Raw genomic sequence first — 24,892 nt, forward strand, 5'->3', positions numbered from 1 at the left:
CTGGCTTGATCTCCACTGAAAAGCTGGATCAATGCAGCAACACTGGTCAGAAGGGTGAAGAAACCACAGCCCTGACCAGTGTAGCTCTCCTGACAAAACCTCCAGTGCAAACACAGCAATGGCAAGGCAGCTTCCATGGACGTAGCTACCGTCATTTGGGGGGAAAACGGTTACTCACCTTCTTATAACTGTTGTTTTTCGAGATGTGTTGTTCATGTCCATTCCAATCAGGTGTACACGCACTGCGTGCACAGTTGTCGGAAAGTTTTTCCTTAGCAGCTCCCGTCGGGTTGGCTGTGGAGCCCCCCTGGAGAGGCACCTTCATGGCCCTCAATATATGACCCTGCCAACCCGGCGCCCCCTCAGTTCCTTCTTGCTGGCTACTCCGACAGGGGAAGGAGGGTGGGTATTGGAATGGACGTGAACAACACATCTCGAAGAACAGTTACGAGAAGGTGAGTAACCGTTTTTTCTACTTCGAGGGCTTGTTCACGTTGATTCCAATCAGGTGACTCCCAAGTTCTACCCCGGAGGTGGGGTCAGAGTTAAGGAATCGCTGATTGGAGCACCGCTCTGCTGAATGCTGCATCGTCTCTGGCATGTTGGGTGATAGCACAGTGAGAGGTAAATATGTACCGAGGACCATGTTGCTGCCCTGCAAATTTCTTGTCTTGGGACCTGGGTCAGGAACGCCGCTGACGAGGCCTGTGCCCTCATGTGCCGTAAGAGCCAGGGCTGGGGCCTTGGCCAGCTCGTAGCACGTGCAGATGCAGGACATGATCCAGGAAGACATTCTTTGAGATGAGAGCGGGAGTGCTTTCATCCGGCCTGCTACCACCATGTACAGCTGGTTCGACTTCCTGAACAGCTAAGTGTGCTCAATGTAGAATGTTAGCACTCGCTGAACACCCAATGAGTGTAGCCTCTGCTCTCGACTACTGGCATGAGGCTTAGGATAGAAGACAGGTAGAAAAATGTCTTGGCTAGTATGAAAGAGTGACACTACCTTGGGAAGAAAGGCTGAGTGAGGCCTGAGTTGCACCTTATGCTTGTGGAAGACTGTGTAGGGTGGATCGGAGGTAAGGGCTTTTAGCTCTGACACCCTCCTAGCTGATGTGATGGCCACCAGGAAGGCTACCTTCCACGATAGAGAAGGCAACAAGTCGCTATTGACTCAAAAGGGGCCCCATTAATTTGGAGAGGACAAGATTGAGGTCCCATGCTAGAACAGGCTGTCTGATCTGAGGACGTAGGCATTCCAAACCCTTGAGGAAACAGTTTACCATGGGGTTAGCAAATACGGATTGGCCGGATGCTCCCGAGTGGAAGGCTGAGATAACAGCAAGATGTACTTTGATGGATGACACTGCCAGGCCTTGTTGTTTCAGGTACAGAAGGTGCTCTAGAATGAGTAGTATTGATGCCTGGAGTGGAAGTATACGCTGCTGGGCACACCAGCAAGTGAACCTTTTCCACTGAGCTAGATATGTGTCCCTAGTAGATGGTTTCCTACTGCCAAGTAGGACGTCCCTTCCTGGTTCTGAGCACAGAAGCTCCATGGGGTTTAACCATGAAGCTTCCAGGCTGTGAGATGGATGGACAGACTTTGACTCCCTCAGGGAACTGATGGGCAGGATCCCCTGGGAGAACAACATGAGGGGAAAAGGAGTCCAGGAGAGCTGGCTGTATTTTAAAGAATCCTTATTGAGGTTGTAGGAACAAACCATGCCGATGTGTAGAAAGAATAGTAAATATAGCAGGCGACCAGGCGAGCCATTGGCCATTATCTTTGAAAACTCATAGCGATCGGGGGAGATCCTGGATGACTGGAAAAAGGCTAATGTAGTGCCCATCTTTAAAAAAGGGAAGGAGGAGGATCCGGGGAACTACAGGCCAGTGAGCCTCACCTTAGTCCCTGGAAAAATCATGGAGCAGGTCCTCAAGGAATCAATTCTGAAGCACTTAGAGGAGAGGAAAGTGATCAGGAACAGTCAGCATGGATTCACCAAGGGCAAGTCATGCCTGACTAACCTAATTGCCTTCTATGCTGAGATAACTGGCTCTGTGGATGATGGGAAAGCAGTGGACATGTCATTCCTTGACTTTAGCAAAGCTTCTGATACTGTCTCCCACAGTATTCTTGCCAGCAAGTTAAAGAAGTATGGGCTGGATGAATGGACTATAAGGTGGATAGAAAGCTGGCTAGATCGCTGGGCTAAACGGGTAGTGATCAATGGCTCCATGTCTAGTTGGCAGCCGGTATCAAGCAGAGTGCTCCAAGGGTCAGTCCTGGGGCCGATTTTGTTCAATATCTTCATAAATGATCTGGAGGATGGCGTGGATTGCACCCTCAGCAAGTTTGCAGATGATACCAAACTGGGAGAGGTGGTAGATAAGCTAGAGGTACGGATAGGATACAAAGGGACCTAGACAAATTAGAGGATTGGGCCAAAAGAAATCCGATGAGGTTCAACAAAGACAAGTGCAGAGTCCAGCACTTACGGCAGAAGAATCCCATTCACTGCTACAGACTAGGGACCGAATGGCTAGGCAGCAGTTCTGCAGAAAAGGACCTAGGGGTTACAGTGGATGAGAAGCTGGATATGAGTCAACAGTGTGCCCTTGTTGCCAAGAAGGCTAACCATATTTTGGGCTGTATAAGTAAGAGCATTGCCAGCAGATCGAGGGAAGTAATCATTCCCCTCTATTCGGCATTGCTGAGGCCTGATCTGAAGTACTGTGTCCAATTTTGGGCCCCACACTACAAAAAGGATGTGGAAAAATTGGAAAGAGTCCAGCGGAGAGCAACAAAAATGATTAGGGGGCTGGAGCACATGACTTATGAGGAGAAGCTCAGGGAACTGGGATTATTTAGTCTGTGGAAGAGAAGAATGAGGAGGGATTTGATAGCTGCTTTCAACTACCTGAAAGGGGGTTCCAAAGAGGATGGATCTAGACTGTTCTCAGTGGTATCAGATGACAGAACAGGGAGTAATGGTCTCAAGTTGCAGTGGGGGAGATTTAAGTTGGATATTAGGAAAAACTTTTTCACTAGGAGGGTGGTGAAGCAGTGGAATGGGTTACCTAGGGAGGTGGTGGAATCTCCATCCTTAGAGGTTTTTAAGGCCCGGCTTGACAAAGCCCTGGCTGGGATGATTTAGTTGGGGATTGGTCTTGCTTTGAGCAGGGGGTTGGACTAGATGACCTCCTGAGGTCCCTTCCAACCCTGATATTCTATGATTCTGGAGGGTTTATTCCATATCCATATTCTATGACTGGAGGTCCAGGTGGTGAAGGTGACCATGGTCCTGAGTGATCAGATTGGAATGCAGTGGTAACTCGATTGGAGTGTCCACTGACAGCTCCAGGAGCATGGTGTACCAGTGTTGTCGGGGCCACGCTAGGTCACCAGAATTACCTCCGCTCTGCCTCTCCAGATCTTGAGAAGTGCCTTGTGCACAAGAGGGATCAGGAGAAAGGCATCCAACAGGGTTGCCAGGGTATGCATACCCTATGGCTTCATAGTCACCCGGGAGTCTTTTAAACTGTGCAGCTTGGAGTCTTTTTGCTCCGAAAATAACCCTGTGCCTTCAAATGGTGGGTCCTGCAGGGTTTGCTGCAGCTCTGGGGGCAACTCAAATGCCTGTAGCCATGAGCTTCTCCTCATGGCTACTCCTGAGGAAAGGGTGCGGGAAGCCGAGTCCGCCAAGTCCAGTGAAGCCTGGAGGGAGGTTCGCACCACTGCCTTTCCTTCATCAATGATATCCGAGAACTCGGCTCTGGAGTCTGGTGGAATCAGCTACTTAAACTTCAACATAGAGGCCCACGAGTTGCGTATATTTTCCTGCCAAAAAGATCCATCCTTTTAGACTCCTTGGACTTAGGGGCCAGCCCTTGCTGCCCCCGTCTCTCTTTCTCATTTACTGCCGATACTATGAGGGAGTATGGCTGTAAGTCAGAGAACAGGTACTTGTACCCCTTGGAGGGAACGAAGTACTTGCGCTCTAGGCCCCTGGTGGTGGGCGGGATTGTGGCAGGAGTCTGCCATAGAGTCTTAATATTGCTTTAGATAGTTTTTATCAGTGGCAGAGCTACCCTGGACATCCCTCTGGCGCAAGGATGTCAAACATGGGGTATTCGGGTTCCATCACCTCCTCCACCTGTAACCCCATGTTACGGGCAATCCTTCGTAGAAGATCCTGGTGGGCCCTGGGCTCAACTGGGGGAGGACCCGAGGTTGAAGCTCCTGCCACTGCTTCGTCCGGGGACAAAGATGAGGAGGCCAAAGGTTGTACGAGGTCCTTCTGACCCTCCGGCTCCCTGACCTCCTCCTGTTCAGCATCTGGGACCTTTATGGCGACCATAGTCGAAGTGACAGTAGCCTGGCCTTGCAATGAGTCATGCCTCGGAGTTGCCTTGTGAGGCTTGCGCCACGGTCGCCTCAGAACCACAGGGCATAGGCTGGTCCTTGGCTGTCTGGGTGGTCAATGCTCCGAGGCCACCAAACGGGAGCCCAGGGGGTCCAAAAAGGCTATTGCGCCAGAGGCTACCACTGGGACTACCATGCCATTGGTGCCTTCCTCCATCACTTGTCGGATCTATGCCTGCTGTGATGGGAATAGTACGAGTCACCATCCGAGTCCAAAGACACGGATCTCGACTGAGATGATCACAGTGGTGCCACATGGTGCTGTGCCGGGGACCTGTGCCGAGTTGATGATGCAGGGGACCCGTGTGGACTGAAATCGGGAATCCGATGTCGTGGATCCAATGCCAGGAACTGGTACTGAGAGTATGGTACCGAGGGTCAGTGCCCATCTTCTCTCAGAGCCAGGGATTATTGCCACTCCCTCGTTGGTGCTGGGGAGCATCGTGCTACTGGTGCCAAGGAACCCCTTGCGGAGTCCGGTGCCAGACAGCAGTCCCTTGAGGATGGCGATCTGGAGAGGTGTCAAGGCGAATGGTGCCAGGCAGGAGAGGGTGACTGCTGCATCATGGCCAGCTTGCCTCTAGATGGTGCTGGTCGTGGCAGCACCGGGGGGCTTATCTCTGATCACGGGAGCTGAGGAGCTGTCATCGCTATTAAGTCCTGGGGTAGAGGGTAACTCCAACTCCTCCACCTGGTACTGCCCATCCTGGGAGTCGTGCGCCAGACTTGACAGTCCCCCAGGGGTACCGAAGTTGACGGCGCCAACTCTTGCTGCCTGATGCTGAGGGCTCCTTCACGGAACGCCCCAGTACTGCACCTGCAGGTCCCGCTGTTTTCTGCACCGGGGAGCGCCCCGTCGGCTTTTCTATGCCGCTTGTACTGCACCAGTGCATGCGAGTGGTGCCGGGTTGTCTGTGCATGCTGCGGTGCCAGAGTGCGCCAGTGCCGGGTTTCTTAGACTAGAGTGCTTCCTCAGCACCGTGTCACCATGGGCGACGAGTTCTATGGGCCTGCGGTGCATGGCACCAGGAATATTCCTGGTGCCCAGGCACCACGGGCCCAGCTCCAGCACTGTCTGAGGCCGGGTCTCTCCCTCGGCCCCACCTTCTGCCGTGGGCACCCCCCCCACACGCATCCCCTGGTCCATTTAAAACAGCCCAGGGCCCCCACTCACCACCAGCAGCACAGCAGAGCTGAGTGGCTTCCTGCCTGCTCGCTCCACCTGCCTGCTGGCCCCCTCTGCAGCTCCTGGGCAGGGTGGGTCTGTGTCCCACTCCAAGCGCCCCTGTGGCCAAGGGAAGCTGCGGGAGCAATGTCTGGGGGTAGCAGCACATGGAGACTCCCGGCCTACCCTGCCTAGAAGCCCCAGGTAAGCGCCGCACCTCACCACCCCCTCCCAGAGCCTGCACCCCCAGCCCGGAGCCTGCACACAGAACCCAAACTCCATCCCAGAGCTTGCACCCCCACTTCCTTCCCATACACCCTCTCCTTCCCCCAAACTCCCTCCCAGAGCCTGAACCCCAACCCTCCGCACTCCCTCCCAGAGCCTGCACCCAAACTCCATCCCAGAGCCTGCACCCCAGATTCCCTCCCCCACCCAAACTCCCTCCCAGAGTGCAACCTCTCACCCCTTCTGCACCCCAATCCCCTGCCCCAGCTCAACCTGCACCCCAGACCTCCTCCCCCCACCCATACTCCCTCTCAGAGCCTTAGGCAGGTGGGGGGTGGAGTTTGGGGGGGCGGGTTCTGGGCACCACCAACATTTCTACAAACCTGCCGCCACTGCGTGTCACCTACCGATGCCAGGGCACTCCCTACGGATGCGCTCGGTGTGGGGTCTTGGCGGTCCGCAGCAGACTGGGGATGAAGGGCAGATTCCATGAGCAACTCCTTCAATCAGAAATCTCGCTCCTTTTTAGTTCTGGGGCGGAAAGCCCTGCAGATCTTTTACCTTTCTGTCTGGTGCATCTTCCCCAGACACGAGTTGTGGGGGTCACTTGCTGGCATAGGCTTGCTGCAGGTTCCGCAGGGTTTAAAGCCTTGGGCTCGCGGCATGTTCCGGAGTTTGAGGAAACCCCACTCCCAAAACTCACTATAGACAATATATACACTAACAACTAAGACTAACTACAACTAAACTAGGCTAAGCTAACTATATGAAAGAATGCTAAGGGAAGCACTTGCTGACCAAGCGATTGCAGTTCCAACAATTGTCACTGGCGGTAAAAAGGAACTGAGGAGGGGCTGGTCATCAGGGTCATAGAATCATAGAAGATTAAGGTTGGAAGAGACCTCAGGAGGTCATCTAGTCCAACCCCCTGCTCAAAGCAGGACCAACCCCAACTAAATCATCCCAGCCAGGGCTTTATAAAGCCGGGCCTTAAAAACCTCTAAGGAGGCTGGTCTGATGGTAATGGTTTATCAGAAATTATTACTGTTAATTTAACTAACCTTTCTGGGGGGGAGGGATAACTCAGTGGTTTGAGCATTGGCCTGCTAAGCCCAGGGTTGTGAGTTCAATCCTTGAGGGGGGCCATTTAGGGATCTGGGGCAAAAATTGGGGATTGGTCCTGCTTTGAGCAGGGGGTTGGACTAGATGACCTCCTGAGGTCCCTTCCAACCCTGAGATTCTATGATTCTATGAGGAAAATTCCACCACCTCCCTAGGTAACCCATTCCAGTGCTTCACCACCCTCCTAGTGAAATAGTGTTTCCTAATATCCAACCCAGACCTCCCCCACTGCAACTTGAGACCATTGCTCCTTGTTCTGTCATCTGCCACCACTGAAAACAGCCAAGCTCCATCATCTTTGGAACCCCCTTCAGGTAGTTGAAGGCTGCTATCAAAACCCCCCTCACTCTTCTCTTCTGCAGACTTAATAACCCCAGTTCCCTCAGCCTCTCCTCGTAAGTCATGTGCCCCAGCCCCCTAATCATTTTTGTTGCCCACTGCTGGACTCTCTCCAACTTGTCCACAAATATATTTGTGAGTCATGTATTGAACGCCATGAAGGTGCCACTCCGGGGGCTCCACAGCTGACCCGATGGGAGCTGCTAAGGGAAAACTTTCCGACAACTGTGCATGTGGCGTGCACACACCTGATTGGAATTGACATGAACAAGCGCTCGAAGAAGAACTGGAGTTCCTACAGTGACTGGAAAACCCCTTCCATTGGCGTAGGCTGCATCTACACAAAGGGGCTATGCCAATATAGTCTGCATAGTGTAGACATACTCTGGGATCTTAAGGTCTCTAGCAGGCATCTGGTGCCCTCCAAGACAATGGGAGTTGGATCAGGGGACTGGACGGAATGACCCTGAAGCTGGGCACTGCATCTCAGCCCGGGCAAGGTAGCTACATTTTATCTTACTCCTGCTCTCAGGGCTTGGTTGCTATGGAGGGCAAACCAGTGTTTGAAGCTTTTTGAGGCTGTGAAGAACACTATTTTGGAGCATCTATAGCTAAGGAGCAGGTTGGGCAATTCACTTCCAATGTGGCAGAGAAATTCGACCTCTGCCCCAGAACTAGTCTCCCAGTTCTGAGCCTGCAATTCCTTTGGTTTGTGGGTTTTAGGTGGAGTGACAAAACTGAGTTTATAATGGAAACTTGGTAGCAACTTTAATTATGGACCAGCTCATGTTACTCCCTAATTACACACACCTATGTATACACACACCCTTTCTACCACACAACGTGTGCCAAGACCAATTTGCACCCAGACCTGGTAGCTTCTCCTGGCAGGCATTAGGTTCTCTCCTCTGTAGATCTGAAATGAGGCCAGCTTCTGGAGTCCTGCCCTGTGTGGGGAAACATGAACACCGTCAGCCTGTCTCCACGCCTTCTGCCATGGCTCTGGCTCGGGAAACGAGTCACGGGCCTGTGCACACGGCAGCCATGTCACTGCTGGTAGTGAAGCTGCTTGGGCCACACCTGAATGCAGATATCAAGGTTTCCAGAGAGCTCAGGGCTGGCGCACACCAGAGCACGCAGCTCTTCTAAAAGTCCAGCCCCATTTTCTAGCAAGAATGGATGCTCTGACAACTGCTTTCTGGCCAGTGTAAAATCCCCATCTGCCATGAGAATCTAGCAGGTAAGTTGGCCCTTGCCCTGGGCCTCCCATCTGATCCCCGTGGACTTTACTGTGCGGTATGAGCTGGAACACACCGATTCTGTAGGAGCGATTCTCTGTCAGTAGCGTCCTGATCTGCAGTGCCGCAGGTCTGCTCCAGCCCTTTAGCTACTCACAGGAGACCTGTCGTGCTGGAGGTCACATACTCCTCCCTCCGCCCACCCTATCAGAATGGAAATGGGACCCTACGGTGACGGGAGCTGGGAAGGAGCTGCTCTTCCTCTGCATCCTCCTCATTCACCATGGCCCCTGGCACTGGGATCAAACCTTGCTACCTCAGCCATGGCTGGAGGCCTCAGCCCTCACCGTGCTGGGAGCTGTACGAACATGGGATCCCAGAGCAGACCTAACAGGTTATTGAGACAAACAAGCAGGTTGCGTGGAGGAGTCGGGGTTATGGCAGCAGATGCCTGGCTCTTAGCCAGGCAGGTGGTGAAGTGACGTTAAAGGAAGAAGGAGCAAAAATTGAACCACGCTGCACCAGATCTCAGTGCGTGGGGTGGCGGGCAGCGGAGAATAATTAAGAAAGTGTTAGTGTTGAATGCATCCGATGAAGTGAGCTGTAGCTCACAAAAGCTTATGCTCAAATAAATTGGTTAGTCTCTAAGGTGCCACAAGTACTCCTGTTCTTTTTGCGAATACAGACTAACACGGCTGCTACTCTGAAACCTGTTTTTTCAGTGTGTGTGTGTGTCTGCTTCCTCCTGCTGGCATGGATGAGCCTTCTGCTGCCCCGCCCCTGCTGCCAGGGAAGAGCCCTACGTGTGTATGTCCATCCCCGCTGTGAGAGCATTACAGTGTCTTGAACCTGGAGCCCTTTCAGACTCCATCCTCTGCCAGGGGTCAGAGAGACAGACGATCTCCAACGCCCCCACCTTGGTGTCCCAGACGCAGACCCCATTGCAGTCCCCGGGAGCCCAGCACCAGCAGCACCCTCTGGCCCTGGCTATGCTGTGGGGACAAGCAGATGGTGCTGTGGCTGTGAGCGGAGGGAGAGGGGAACTGCACTGCACCTGTTTGCCAGAGCTGTCCTCCGCCGCGCTGACAGGCTGGTGGGTCCGGCAGGTGGGGCTCCCCAACCTTCTCTCCCCAGCCACCTGCAAGGAGACCCAGAGGGACATTTCTGAAAGAAAGCAAAGCAACCCTCTCCTCCCACACACCCTCCGCCAGCTGCTGGCAGAGCGAGCACTAGCCAGGGCGCTCCCCCAAGAGAGGAACCACACACCCTGGGAAGGGCCCCAAGGCATGGAGCCCACCAATGTGGCCAGGGCGTGAGTCAACGTGTGTATGTGGCCAAGGCCTCAGTCTCCCTGCAGGCTGCTCCTCCTTCCCCACAGGGCAGGAAGCTGAACAAGGGCACATGCAGAAATGATCCTACAATACCCTTCAACTAGCCAGAGAGCCACCCAAGGCCAGCCCCTCATGGAGGACTCATCCATTGGGAGCCCTTTGCAGGCCCCTGCCTCACTGTCCCAGGGAGGAGGCAGCTCCGTGGTGCGCCCCATCTGGCGTGCTCCTTACCGGGGTCTTGTCTTGGCACGTCAGCCCCTGGCTCGAGGTGTACTTCTGACGCAGCTCGTTCCTCTCCTTCCTCGTCCGCAGCCGCTTCTTCTTCTTCTGATGGAACTGGTAGGGTGAGCAAGGATCCCACGCTCAGCACAGCTCCACAGGGGACAGCCCTGCTCCCCAGGAAACACACCGTTCCCCACCACCCACAGCCTTCAATCGAGCCAAAGAAACCCACGCCAAGGCCAAGGGATGGTAACACATCATCTGCAAAACTGGCCCCCATCTGGCCCATCCCGCTACCCTCGTCCGCAGGAGGCCTGGCCCTGGGGTGCGCAGCTTGCCGACAGTGCTTCAGCAACACACACCCCTCCAGTATTCACCAACAGCAGCAGACTCCAACCCTGACAGACCCAGACCCAGCCCTCCCTGGGCTGCTCCCACTGCGGCAATCGCTGGGACCAGCTCAGCCCTGGGCGCTGCAGCTGGTTCCCTAACACCTAAAGTTCTTGCTGCGGAGGGTGAAGGGCGAGTTGGGCAGCCCAGGTCGCCAGTGAATCTGGGAGTCCAGCCAGACTATGCTGGCCCGCCATTTCCAGCGTGCTGCAAACATTTGTATTCATACCCCACGTGCTCCTGGCCCCCTCCCATGAGAGAGCGTGACCCTGTCTGCCTCCGCCGCCATGCAGCCCCTAAGCAGCCCCTTCCTAGAATGGCAGGGGGGCAGCTGAGGAGCCGGGAGCTAGCACGAGAATGGCCACCCCATGTGGAGTGTAACGGCCTCACTTCCGGGGCCTGGGCATGGGGCATCGCACAGGGGTCTATGAGCCCTCATTCACATTGCCCCCTGGGCGCAGCCCATAGTTACATCCCTCCACAGCCACGTGGCTCTCACCTTCTCTGCCATGCTGAGTAAATGAGCAGGTAGGCCGTCGGACTGCGAGCTGTTGGAGCCGCTGGTGCTGCACCAGGCAGAGAGAGCCCCTTAGCTGTTTGCACAGATTCCTGGCTTCCAAGGCCACAAGGGCCTATTTGGACCACCCTGCAGAAGAGACAGGCCACCCCAGCCATCCCTGCAGCCAGCCCAGCACCCCCAGCTGAGCCCCCAGCCACCCCCATCTAGTCTGGATTTACGGATGTCAAGTGGCGGAGACTCGCCCAGGCCAGCTGTTCCGATGATCATTTCCCTCCCTGCTGAACCCAGCCCCTTCTCTCTCCTCTGGACTTGTCACTTCAGCTCCCAGCCGCTGGATCTCGCTCTGCCGGTGTCTGCGGCATTCAGAGCCCCCTGCTAGCAGAAATCTCCTCCCTGCCGTGAGCCAGGAGGCTCCTGCTGAACTCACACTGCCTGGCAGGTCCCGAGTGCTGGGCGCAGCCAAGGCCCGGGGCTTTAGGGACAGAATGAGCTGGGGGCAGCTGTTGCTTGGGGGTTCCCCAACTCGGGCCAGGAGCACAGCCCCGCAGCTCTGGGGTCCCTGGGCTCAGAGAAGTGAGTTTCATGGGGCCAGCCAGCCTTCCCCCAATCAGGCACAGCACACCCTCTGCCAGGCGAGCAAAGGGCTCAGCCCACCCTCCTCCCTCCAAGGCTCCTCCAGAGATGGGCCTGGCCAGCCATGGACCAGGTGTCCCTGGGGCGGCAGAGCTCAGGAGGGTTCTCCTTGGAGGGTGACAGGGCGGCGGTACCTGGTCTCAATGTCTGACAGGGAGATGTCACTCCATGCACCGTCTGAGTCCTGCCCACGGCCCAGATCCTTGAGCTTTCGATGGATTTGATGCTGAAGCAGCTCCTGGAGCTCGGACAGACACTGCAGGAACTGAGGGTAGAGAGGCAAGAGTTCACACACACCTCCAATGGAAGGAGTTTCACTTTTGGGAGCACTCCATGCGTCTCTGCTTGGCCAAACCCATCCCCTGCAGCACACACAGTCTAAAGGGAAGGAGCAATTAAGCCCCTTTATGGAGAGAGACAAATACAATAGAAGCCAATGCCCAACGCACTCAGCCACTTGGCAGAGTTAAACTGTGTGGTCTGAGGGCAACCCAGGGCTGGCTGCGAACACATGGGCTAGGGGATGGCATGGCAAGCTGTGTGTAAGAGAAGGAAAAGCCACAGACAGCAAGACAAGCAGTCGAGAGCATGGCCCTGGTAGGAAGCAGAGACACAGCTCTTTGGGCACAGACCTGGGGGATCTCTGAGAAAGAACACTGCCTGCTGTTGTTTGTTCCTTCTGTGCTCAGTGGAACAGAACTCTGCTTGCATACTTTTCAGATGAACTGGATTATAGCTAGAATATCCCAGACTCGAAGTATCCATTTCTCCTCCTAACAGAAACAAACCTGCAAGGCCCCGAGTACTGACAAACTGCTTGGGCCAGAGGGGCAACCTGGCTCCCATGCGCAGTGACTCTGGAACATGGCAGCCAGGGCTCAGACATTTGGATGAGCTGACAAAGATCCCATGACTCGGATGTCCAGTACAGAGAGTCAACAACACAGAGATCCTTGGCAGGGGCTGGCATGTGGCCAGGGCACTGCAGGAAGAGGGCTAGCATCCCTGGAATGCAGAGTAATTCCAGAGTGCACAAAGGAACACAGTGATTGCAAACACATATGTTAAGGTGCCATCTCTGCTGAGTCCCTACGCCCCGGTGTGCCCACGGCTAGTATAATACTGCTCCTCCACCTCTATCACTATGCCCCGGTGTGCCCACGGCTAGTATAATACTGCTCCTCTACCTCTATCCCTATGCCCCTGGTGTGCCCATGGCTGGTATAACACAGCTCCTCCACCTCTATCCCTACGCCCCTGGTGTGCCCACGGCTGGTATAACACAGCTCCTCCACCTCTATCCCTACGCCTCTGGTGTGCCCATGGCTGGTATAACACTGCTCCTCCACCTCTATCCCTACGCCCCTGGTGTGCCCATGGATGGTATAACACTGCTCCTCCACCTCTATCCTTACGCCCCTGGTGTGCCCACGGCTGGTATAACTGCTCCTACCCCTGTGTTCCTACCCCCCTGGTATGCCCATGGCTGGTATAACACTGCTCTTCCCTCTGCGTCCCTATGCCCTTGGTGTGCCCATGGTTGGTATAACACTGCTCCTCTCCTGTGTCCCTACCCCCTGGTGTGCCCACAGCTGGTATAACACTGCTCCTCCCCCGGGTCCCTATGCCCGCAGTGCGCCCATGGCTGGTATAACACTGCTCCTACCCCTGTGTCCCTAGCCCCTGGTGCACCGATGGCTGCTATAACACTGCTCCTCCCTCTGCGTCCCTACGCCCCTGGTGTGCCCATGGCTGGTGTAGGTCCTAGTATCTCCATGTGTCCCTCAGCCTGCACTGTGCCTGGACCTAATGTCTGACACTGCCTCTGCCCCGCTGGCCTTTTCTCCGTGTGTTCCCACCCCGGTCTGTGTTCTCCCATGCCCTGAACACATCCCCAGACTTGCAGCAAGCCCAGAGCTGGGGCAACTGTGGAGCCTAACACTCATCACTACAGTCACAAGATGCTCAGGGCGGACCCCTCTGAGTATGTTTGGGGGCTCAGCCTGCAGGCACAAGGCAGGGGAGAGGCTGGCAGCTCTGGAAAGCTGAGGAGGGGTTGGGGTGCTCTAGCTTTGGCAGGCTCCTAAGCTGGGTGACCGAGATGCCAGGGAGGTGGCTGAGATGAGGGACGGAGCCCAGGGAGGAGCAGCAGGACTGGTGGGTGTAAATTCCCTGGGCGCAACACTTGGGCCTTTCGACACCGTTTCCCACTGATGGGACACTTGGAATCCAGCGAGTGCTCGGACCCACAGACAGCAGCCCAGGGCTTAATTTGTAATGAAAGAGGTGCGGGGGCTATGAACTGCCAAGCCCAGAGGTGCCCGGGCTATGAACTGCCAGGCCCAGAAGTGCCAGGGCTATGAACTGCCAGGCCCAGAAGTGCCAGGGCTATGAACTGCCAGGGCTCAGCCCTGGCACAAATTAAGCACTGAGCAGCCCCCCATTCACTCCCACCGCTGTCCCACCCCTAGCCCCTGCAGCAGGGCTGCGTGGAGCCAGCTCTCACCTTGGTGCGGTCGGGGTCACAGAAATCCAGCAGTGTGTCGCAAATGTGATAGCCCAGAGATTTGAGATCCTCTGAGGTGAAGTGGGAGTCGCTCTTTCTGCCTGAAAGAGGAGCAGAGACACAGGCTGAGGGCCCTGGATTCACAGTACACCAATCTGGTCCTGGTGCCCACCTTTCCACCCCACCACATTCTTGGGGTTTGCCCAGCAACGGGCACACACAGCAGCACAACCCACCTTCCCCGAGCTGCTCTCCCTGCTATTGGGGTCCTTTGGCTCCATGGCACTTTAGATCTCAATGCAGCCGAGTGACAAAGTAGGGATTTTCTGTGTTTTGTATGAATACCGTGTATGCCTGAGTTTCCCCTCTATGCTGCATGGTTAACTAGGGGTGGGAAAAGGCTGTTGACTCTCGGGCAGGCTATGACAAAGGTGTGCCTGGTGCTTGCTGTCCCAGGTTTGGGGCCCAGGCCATTGGAGAGTCCATGAAGGCAATGGCAAATGGCAGGACCTTTGGTACCTAGCAACTACAAAGGATGGCCCAGTCCTCCACAGGCAGCCAGCCATGTGTGACAAGCTGGTTAACAAAGGACTGAGGAGGGGCCAGGTGGGGAATTGGGACACAAGGGCACATAGGGACAGAAGAGGAGTCAAGGGGGTCATGCCGTGTGGCTGGGGTTCTGGGTATCCAGAATGGACCAAGCCATAACTTTCTTTTCTCTGTGCTAATCAAGGACTTGCCATGCCGTGGTCCAGACACTTCTGACCCAGCTACTTTTACAGCCCTGGCTGAGTCACTGCACATGCTAAGCTGGGGGGTGCCCTGCTCCCTCAGGTGCCCAGCTCAGGCGGACTCGCTGAAGGGAGCTTGCGGTGTGAAACGGGTGCTTGAGGCTTAGAGCTTCAGTCCTAGGAGACAGTGACAGAGTAAGACCTGATGGGGGTCTGGAACCCTGAAGGGGTCCTCCAAAACTGTCCCAGAGCTGCTCCAGAGCACCGGACCTGTGGCTCCATGACATGCAGCAAGGCCGACAGGGCACTGAAGGGGTAGGGCTGTCCTGAGCAATGTGCCTAGCTGGCACCATGCAGCACTGGGATTTAGCTCTGCCTTCAAGCCACAGTTTGCTGCCGGACCTCTCCCCTGCTGTCTGCATGCAACTCAGCCCCCACACTCACCTCCTGCTCCCACTTCTTGGGAGGAATTGGGGCCACACAGCCCTAGAGCTTGTCTATGCATGCAGCAATGCTCACTGTGGGCTGTGGATGCCGAGGTGCACTGACGTGTTGGGGACAAGTAGGGTCCACACCAGTCAATGAGTGCACGAGTGGGGTTGGGAATTCACACCCACATGCGCCCTGCTGCACCATGTAGACAAGCCCCTAGACTCCAAGGCCAGAAGGGACCATTGTGATCATCTCATCTGACCTCCTGTATAGCACAGGCCAGAGAACCGCCCCAGCATAACTCCTGGTTGAACCAGAGCAGAGCTTTTAGAAACACATCCAGTCTGGATCTGAAAATTGCCTGGGGAGGCACAGCTGAGCCACCCTGACCCTGCGCAGGAAGTGCAGGGGGGCGGAAGAATAAGAGCAGCAGGGCCCTGCCTGCAGCGTTGCAGCTGGACAGGAAGGAGGCAGACAGCGATCTAGGGAGCCGAGCCCTGCAAGCCAGAGAGTGACACATTGCTCCAGTCGTGCACAAGGTAGCAACCGCTTGTTTCCCCACTGATCCCGTGGGCCCCGGGCTAAGACCCAGTGCAGCAGCATGGACCTGGGGTCCCCAGCCTCGGGGGCTGGCCAGGTGCAAAATCTTAGGCCGGAACGCCTAGCCAGTGACTGGCTTGTTGCTCAGCCCACATCCCTGCCCCAGCCAGGAGAGTGTGGCCATAGACCGTTTCAGTGCTCAGTCCCCACACTCCAAGAAGCCAGAGTCCTAGCGTGTTGGGGTACCCCCAACCAGGGACCGGGGATTCCCGCCGACTGGCAGTGTGTGCTGGGTCCTCTAGTGGAGACCAGTCCAGAAGGGCTCACTGGGCTAATGAGAGGCCGCAGGTCAGGCTGCCTGACAAATTTCTGGCTGGCCTGCTGACTCCTTGATGCCCCCAGAAGGGGGCGCCCTTACCCCAAGAGGGAGGAACCCTACAACTTGGTGGAGAACACAGATCTTAAACCCCACCCCCGCACCCTGAGTCGAGGGGACGAGCTAAGGGTGAACTACAACGCTCCCCATGGAAATGGGATTGAAGGAACGAGTACCCAACCGTGACATGGTGGATATGGAGATGCTGATAAAGTGGCTACAGAGAGCCAGCAGAAGCAGCTCCTTCAGCAGCTGGGCAGTCGGCAACAACAATTAATCCGAGAGCTGGGGGCCCAGCACCAAGAGCAGCAGCAGCAGTGTTTGCAGCAGCTTGCTGCTCCACTCCCGATCCTTGCAGGCCCCAGTTCTGGTGGAGAAGCGACCCCAACCAGCTCTGTGGTGCCCTTTCACCTAACTAAGATGGGGCCCGATGATGATCCAGAGGCCTTTCTGGTCACGTTTGAGCGGGTTGCCTCAGCAGCTAAGTGGCCCCCCCGAGCAATGGGTCACCCTTTTGGCTCCATACCTAACGGGTCCAGCTCAGGCTGTGTACTGCAGGCTCTCGGTGGCTGACGCCCAAGACTATGGGCGCCTGAAAAGTGCCATCCTCGATGACCCTCAACATCACACCCGAGACCTTCCGGCAACGACTGAGGGGAAGGACATATCCACCAGGGGCCAGACCAAGGATGGTGGCTCAGCAGCTAAAAGATGCATGCTGGAAGTGGCTACAGCCCGAGAAGCATAAAGGAGCTGAGGTTGCTGAGCAGGTGGTTCTCGAGCAATTTGTACACATCCTTCCATCCTAAGGAAGGTCATGGGTCCTTCACCACCAGCCAGCAACACTGAACGAGGCTGTCTTGCTTATGGAAAAATTTTTGGCTGCTGAGATCCCTGTCGGCGTTGGGCCTCCACACCGACAACCTCACTAACAAAAGAGGAGAGGCTGTGAAGTCAGGGGAACAGGCCTGGCCTTGACCCAAAATGCCCTGATGGAAGAGACATCACCAATAATCAGTGGTCGTCCAAGGCATTTAGGAGAGCCCTTGAGCCCCCAGCCATAGTGGGGAAATTCCAAATCCTAGGCGGGTCGACCCACTCGACAAAATCCAAGAACAGGTTCAGACACTCTGAAATTGGCCCATGCTTCACCTGTGGCCGTTTCAGCCACCTCTGCCGCGAATGTCCAAGGGCAGGTAGCTTCGGGCAGGTCTGGATCAGCAAAACTCGAGCCCAAAAATAACCCTCTGGTAAGCTGATGATCCCAGTGGAAGTTGATGGGGTACGGGTTTCCGCACTCGTAGACTCAGGATGTGGGCAGACACTCATCCGCCAGGACCTCATTAAGACTCCAGGCCTGCCAGAGGGGGTGATCCACATTCAGTGCATTCATGGGGATGTGAAGCGCTATCCCAGTGCCCAAGTCACTGTGATGGTGAGACTAGAACCCTGAGTGTAAGCCTGGCTTCAAAACTAGCATATCCCATTATCCTGGGCCATGACAGGAGGGGATTTGCGGAGGTCCTACATGCTGCAAGTCCTGAGTCCAACTGTCTGGAGTCAGCCATTGAAGGAGACCTCCTTGAAGGGGCAGGGGAGACACCCACTGACCTGGCACCAGCGGTGGGGAACACTAAGATAGTGAGCTGGACACCCTGGATGAGGAGGCCACCCCCAGGCAACCCAGCAGTGAAGAATGTGGAATTTGGGGGCCAGCTTTGCCCAAGATCAATGGGAAGACCCCACGCTCAGTCAAACCTACAAACGGGTAACCAGCATCAATGGGGAAAGTCATGGAACCTCACCAGGCGGGAAAGTACCCCCAGTTCAAGTTCATGGGTGACCACCTGTACATATTGACCATGACCCACAGACCCAAGAAATCTGGGCTCAGTTGGTGGTGTCATCCTGTGACTTACCCGTGATGTCCCTGCCACAGGACATCTGGGCCATGAGAAAACAATGGCCTAAGTTCTGGCCCAGTTTTTCTGGCTGGGGGTGCACCAAGAAGTTAGAGACTTCTGTAATTCCTTTCCAGAGTGCCAGCTCGCCACCCCGCAAGGAGTACCAAAGGCCTCCCTCGTCCCACTCCCATTAAGGGGAACCCCTTTGAGAGGGTTGCCATGACTTGGTGGGGGCCCCTTAAAAAAGTGTCACTGAGTTCAAGTACATCTTGGTAGTCCTGCACTACGCCACTTGATTCCCGGAGGCAATATCCCCTCAAGAACACTAAAATGCAAACCATTGCCTTGGAGCTGCTCAAGATCTTTGTCTGAGTAGGCCTTCCTGGGGAAATCTTGACAGACCAGGCAATGAACTTTACGTTGTAGCTGCTCCACCAGGTCTGCAATTTACTAAGGATTAAAAAACTTGGGCCCTCTGGCTATCCTCTGCAGACTGACGGCTTAGCGGAGTGCTTCACAGGACCCTCAAGGCTATGTTGTATAAATTTTCCCCAAAAGAGCTCTGCTATTGGGACCAACTCATCCCACCACTACCACTTGCTATCTGGGAGGATCCCCAGTCATCAACACAGTTCTCCCCCTTTGAACTTTTGTAGCAGCTGCGGGGACTCCTGGACCTCATGCAGGAGAGTGGGGAACAGCTACTATCCCCATAGCAGGGCCTCCTACAATATGTCTTGGAGCAAGAAGGGGCCCTAGTGAGGGAAAATCCATGCAGCGTGCAGAAGGCCCAGGAGAAGACATACAACAAGGGAGCCCACAGAGAACTTTCAAACCCAGCGAGAGGGTCCTGCTCCTGCTTGCCTCAGTGGAATCAAATCTACTGGCACAGTGGCAGGGGCCCTCTGAGATTGTCCACTGGGTAGGGCCAATCACCTATAAAATCTAGCAGCCCAACAGCAAAAGAAACGGCAAGTCTACCATGTAAATCTCCTCAAGCTGTGGAGGGAGCAAGAGGGGCTGCAGACTGGTACCACCCCAGAGGAGCTGGTGGTGCCAGCCCAGCTGAGCTCCATTCCAGCTTGATGAGGGGAACCAGGCAGAACTCCTGAAGGGCAGGGGATGACAGCCTTGTTCCAGCAAAACTCTTATTTCCCAGTTCCCTCCCAGCCCAGCTACATGCTGGGATAGTGCTGCCCTTACCCAGAGTTGAGCCACTGAAGGTGGACTCCATGGTGTAGCTGTTGGGGATTCCCATCCTCCACATCACAATTCGGCCCGTCCCTTCTTTACTCTTCTGGACCTTAAACTTACAGCTGTGGAAAGAAAACTACAATGCCCCAGGTGGGTCAGCGCGGGGGTGGGGCAGAAAGAGATCCTGGCTGTACCCCAAGGTGGGATTGCTCCTGACAGACAACCCCTTTTCCAGGGGTCTCCATGTCCCAACTGGGGGGCTTTCCTCATTTCCCTTGGGGACACTATTCCACAGTCAACAGCCCCCTCAGCATTAGGAAGCTTTTCCTGATTCTCAGCCCACTCATTCCTTACACGGCCCCATCCTGTTTCTCCTAATTCCTGTGCCTTTTGGCCACCCAACACTAGCAGGTTGGCGTAGCGACACCGGCATTAAGATTTACTGTAACTACCCCACCACCACTAGCTTCTTAGCACAACTTTGTCCCTAGCCTCATTCTTGGAAACTGGTGAATAATTTTTGCTGAAACAATCCAAAAAATTCCACCCAAGACAGAAAGCTGCTAGGACAAGTTCCAGCCCCAATGGCTAAAACTCAGAAAAATTATACCCAGCTGAAAACCAGGGTTGGAATGGGACGGGTTTGGGAACCTCCCCTTAGCGTATGTAGCAAACACGCTTCCTACAGAAACACTAGGGAGAGGATCCTGCCCCTATAAAGCCAAGGGGAGCTTTGCCACTGATGTCAATGGGGCCAGGGCATTCCGTATTGCAAAGAGAACAAGTCTAAAGGTAGGAAATGCCAGATTGAAGGTTGCCTGTGCACCCTTCACCCCGCTGCCGGTGCAGGTTCAGTCCCTGGCTGTACATACAGTGGTAACTGGGGGATTGCATACTGCTTTCTCCACAGGGGCCCTGGCCCTAGGTCCCTTCAGCCCTGAATCACCCTTGTGCTCTTGGGGAACCTGCGCTCTGCACTATAGCTGCAGCTCTGTTGTGCCCCAGAACAGAGCACCAAAGCTTTCCTAGCTCCGTGATGTGATTTTTTTTTAATTTCCCCTATGCACCCCCCTGCACTCCCCAACAGCTGGCACATGAGCAGCTGGCTCAGCTGGCCCCAACAGACTCCAGTCAAAACTGGGACTCCTATGCAGAGATGCCCAGGCCTTGCAGCCAGGCCCCCACCCAGCCCATGGTGGCCAGTGAAGGGCTCCAAGAGCAGAGACGATGCTTCTCCTCCATGTAGGGGAGGGCTGTGGGGAACTCCTTCCCTTCCTGTGGGCTGCTCTCACACCCACCTTGTCAGGGGCGTTCTTGCTGAGCATGAGTGGGAAGATGCGCTCATGGAGCCACTGGGCAGGAGTGCTCTTGTTGTTGCAGCCATACATGAAGACATTATTCTTGCGGCTGTGCCCATGGAAGTCACAATACAGCAGAACCTCCCGCTCCTCCAGGACTCTGCACAATTACACATGTGTACGGATGCATGTATGTAACCACCTGTGGGCCACAGATGGTATCACAGACTCCTCAATTCAGGAGGAAATTAACACTCCATCCCCAACGCCGCAGAGAGCTACATAAAATCTGTCCCACAGGAATGACGCTTCGCAGGCCTGGGCTCTGCCCAGAGACAGATTATTCTGGCAAAGTTTGTACACAGCCAGTTTTGAGCTGCAAAAATGTGCAGACGGGAGAGTTCTGCTTCAGAAGTCATTCAGGGTATATCTACACTGCACTTAGACACCCGTGACTGGCCTGTTCCAGGTCACTCAGGCTCACAGGGCTTGGGCTAAGGGGCTGCTTAATTGCAGCATAGACATTATATAGTGCATACTAATGAATCTCAAGTAGAGACTCGCATTGATAGACAGTTGCAAACTACCTGCCCCAAATACTGCAGGAGCAGCTACCTCATTGTATGAAGCTGACGTAGTGGCCCCTTTCTATAATTTATCTTGCATAGAAACATTAATCCTGTTCTTCAGATTAGCAATAACAGATGCTAAAAGCCAATAAACTGAAAATCAAAGCCTGCTTTATATCTGTTAAATCCTGCTTGGTTTAGAGAACCCTAGTTGATTCAGAAAACACTCGCTACATTCCATAGTTTGGGGCTGTGGTTACAAAGACGTAGTTCATTTTTTGAAGTAAATTAGTGAAGGTGATACTTGTACGGGGATCTGTTAATAAAACCGGATGAATGGGTGCAAAAGGAAACATAACACCTGACTGTGAATTCAGGGCTAAAGGGAAATTTTAGCAGTTATCACATTTGATGCAAAAGTGAAGTGGTATCATTTGAGAATCATCACAGAATAACTGGGGAGCGGAAGAGAGAAGCTTCTGGGTTAGAGGGGACTCTGGGACACACAATAATGAATAATAAAACCTAGCTTTTATCCAGCACTTTTCATCAGTAAATTTCAAAGCGTTTTGCAGAGCAGGTCAGTCTCATTATCCCCATTTTTACAGGTGGGGAAACTGAGGCACAGAGAGGGGACGTGCCATGCCGAAGGTCACCCGTCAGGCCAGTGGCAGAGCCAGAAATAGACCCCCAGATCTCCTGAATCTCAGACCAGTGCTCTAGCTGCTAGGCAGCACTGTCTCTGTAAAAATAGAATTCAGTTAAAAATTGGCAGACTACCTAGCATCACTACTGACATCCGTGACAGTTTACACCACAGACCACCTGGCCCCTGAGCTCTCACACAGCTGAGCAGCCATGAGTAGGTTTTCTACAGTTGCACATTATGAAATTTCTATTATTCATTTTTTTTAAATTAGGGAACCCAAAAAATTAAATTCAAAGAACATTACTAAGGCTTCAAAGTCAAGTGGTTTCAGAGTAGCAGCCGTGTTAGTCTGTATTCGCAAAAAGAAAAGGAGTACTTGTGGCACCTTAGAGACTAACAAATTTATTAGAGCATAAGCTTTCGTGAGCTGTAAATGCATCCGATGAAGTGAGCTGTAGCTCACGAAAGCTTATGCTCTAATAAATTTGTTAGTCTCTAAGGTGCCACAAGTACTCCTTTTCTTTTAAAGTCAAGTGGAGAACAGTTAGGAAATGCCAGAATTAAACCTTCCTGTGCAACCTTAACTCTGCCCCCCTTGTGCATCTATAAGTACATGATCACATGCTGTTTTTTCCACAGGACTCCTGCCTCATTCAGTGCACAGGACAGACTGCATTCAGGTCTGTGCAGCGAAGGAGGCTTTTGTCTGTAGCACCCTACCCCATTTGCTGCAGATGTATGAGTGTGTGTCTGGAATGAGGCAGGGGACTGCAGGAAGAAAAAGGAGAATCTTGCAAAGGAGCTGGATTCTCCCTGGCTGGGCAAGCCACTTTCACCAACATGTCTGCCAGTGATCATTAATTGTGTGTTCTCCATTTTATGGTTGTCCGGACAGGGACACCTCAGGGCTAGTTTTTGAGAGAGCTGAGCACTCGCACTGCAACAGTTTGTGATAGGGAGCTGTGGGGGCTTAGCACTTCTGACAAATCAGCTTCAAGAGAGCTCAAGTTTGGTACCCAAACCTAACCACCAGTTTTGCCCATACTGGCCTTCATCTCTGTGTGCCTCTGTTTCCCCATTTGTAAAATGAGGATCACAATACCACTCACCAGAGAGATGTGAAGGTAAATACATTACAGTTTGCAAGGCCCAGTGATGAGCATCACAGAACTTGGATATGCAAGGGCAACCTTAGTAGTGTGCCCCTTTATGAGTTTGCATTTTTGATAACCTTAATTGAGGCATTTCCTTGTTTGAGACTGAATGACTTTGCAGCATTAATAATTTGTCTCTCTTTACTTGGATGGTTATGTATGCACTCTCTCTCTCTGTATATATATTTATAATAATCTCTCACTCTTACCTTGCACTTTCCATCTGTAAATCTCAAAGCATTTTACAAAGGGGGTCAGGATTATTCTCCCCATTTTACAGAGGGGAGAACTGAAGCACAGAGCGAGGAAATGACTTTGCCCAAGGATATTCAGCAGGCTAGCGACAGAACCAGGAATAGAGCCCCGCTCTCAAGTCCCAATCCAGTGCTCTACCACTAGGCCACTAATCAACAGTGTTCTCTTTACCGTGCTACGTTATGGTGCCCTAGCTGCTCTGTGCTACACACTGAGGTCAATAAGCCTTGCTCCTCACCTCTGGATCATGCTCCGGGTGTGCCAGATGCAGGGGAAGGACTCTTTCAGGATGGTCTGATAGTTGCGGTTGAGATCTCTCCCGGCCAGCGAGCAGCGGTAGTTCCCCACGATCACCCCGTCTGGATTGAGCATGGGCACCACCTTAAATATGAAGAGCTCACGGAGGAGCTGGGCATCGGGGGAATCACTCAGGATGAAGTCCAGGAAACCTCTCATCACCCATGAGCCATTGGTCTCCCCAGGGTGCACCCTGGCACTCAGCACCACGGCCTTCTTGGCGGCAGTGGCAGTGGGGTTTTGGGATGGGCTGGTGATGGTGAGAAGGTAGACGGTGTTGCCAGCCAGACTGCTGCACAGGACCCGCAGCTTGCAGTACTGGGAGCGGACCGGGTCGCTGACCACTGCCAGCAGGTAGCGCTGCAGGTCCGAGAAGGTGTAGGGGTAAAAGTGGGCAAAGTAGCAGGTGTCATGGTCATGGGGGAAGCATGCCGTCCACGTGAGACAATACATTGCCTGACCCTCTTCGGAGCTGCACTGGTAGTACCGGATGTTGCCCCCCTCTCTCCGCCAGCCCACACCGTGTGTCTGCGCATCCCTCTGTGAGTACAGGAGTGGCTTCATCCCCATGCTGTACAGGCTCTTGGGCTTCATCAGGTTGACAATGGAGAAGCGGTAGGTGATGCCTTTCCTGGTGTTCCTGACCTGGAAGTAGAACCACTGGGTGTGCTTGTTGGTGTACAGGTCCATGCGCAGCGTCAACTCATACTCGTATGGGCCTCTGCAAGCAGGAAAGAGAAAATGACACCCAGAGCAGCTTCTCCCCGTATACGCATCTGTGTGAAGGACAGGAAAGGCCACAGGCAGACCTGCTCTGTGCACATCAGCAGCCGGGCTATTGGGCTACTGCTGGAGGGGTGTTAGATACTTTGATTCAAACAGCATTCCCTAGTTACACCTGTGGTGTTGTGAAAACTGAGTTAAAATTATAAGCTACCACTCTAAATTTCAGGGAGTTTCCTGGTCCTGCTTGCAAGCTAGGGGACGACTATAGGGAAGTGTGCAATCTGGTCTTTCAGCAGAGATCCAGCCTAGAGTAAGGAGGGATGAGTTGGACCTCTCCGCCTTAGGGAGCAGCCTGCTTTGTCTCACTCTGCTTTTGTGTGGTACCATTCTGGATTCTAAGCAATAAAGTCATGTTACATTGCAACCGTCCAGCAAGAGGATTGATGTTTCTATCCAACTTCTCTTTGTGTAGGCCATGAACATGAGATTCCCCCCATCTCTCAACAGCATGTTGCTCTGTGCTAGGGAATAGGTCTTTGTTCCTAGCATTCATTACATGCAATGATATGCAAAAAGCTTAGTTAAAAAGATGTTCTTTAAATGGCAACTCTAGCTCTAGATCATTAGGAAATACCAGCTTCACACAT

At 53.9% G+C, this 24,892-nt stretch overlaps 1 protein-coding gene across 2 annotated transcripts in view; it reads right to left on the bottom strand.

Moving 5' to 3' along the window:
• The window catches only part of AGBL2 (AGBL carboxypeptidase 2), a 58,200-nt gene that overhangs the window by 12,287 nt on the left and 21,021 nt on the right, over positions 1-24,892 (bottom strand). Inside the window, exons 8-17 of one of the 2 annotated variants that reach the window (XM_038405965.2) lie at positions 23,461-24,240; positions 20,596-20,755; positions 19,307-19,433; positions 14,121-14,221; positions 11,749-11,879; positions 10,961-11,027; positions 10,081-10,185; positions 9,573-9,656; positions 8,152-8,227; positions 6,227-6,286 (exon numbers count right to left, since the gene is read on the bottom strand). In XM_038405965.2, the coding sequence (XP_038261893.1) occupies positions 6,227-6,286; positions 8,152-8,227; positions 9,573-9,656; positions 10,081-10,185; positions 10,961-11,027; positions 11,749-11,879; positions 14,121-14,221; positions 19,307-19,433; positions 20,596-20,755; positions 23,461-24,240 (1,691 nt within the window). The remainder of the gene's footprint in view (positions 1-6,226; positions 6,287-8,151; positions 8,228-9,572; positions 9,657-10,080; positions 10,186-10,960; positions 11,028-11,748; positions 11,880-14,120; positions 14,222-19,306; positions 19,434-20,595; positions 20,756-23,460; positions 24,241-24,892) is intronic. The other variant, XM_043516813.1, reaches the window with a different exon arrangement.

The sequence above is a fragment of the Dermochelys coriacea genome, chromosome 6 (genome assembly GCF_009764565.3).
Source record: "Dermochelys coriacea isolate rDerCor1 chromosome 6, rDerCor1.pri.v4, whole genome shotgun sequence".
Taxonomy (NCBI): Eukaryota; Metazoa; Chordata; order Testudines; family Dermochelyidae; genus Dermochelys; species Dermochelys coriacea.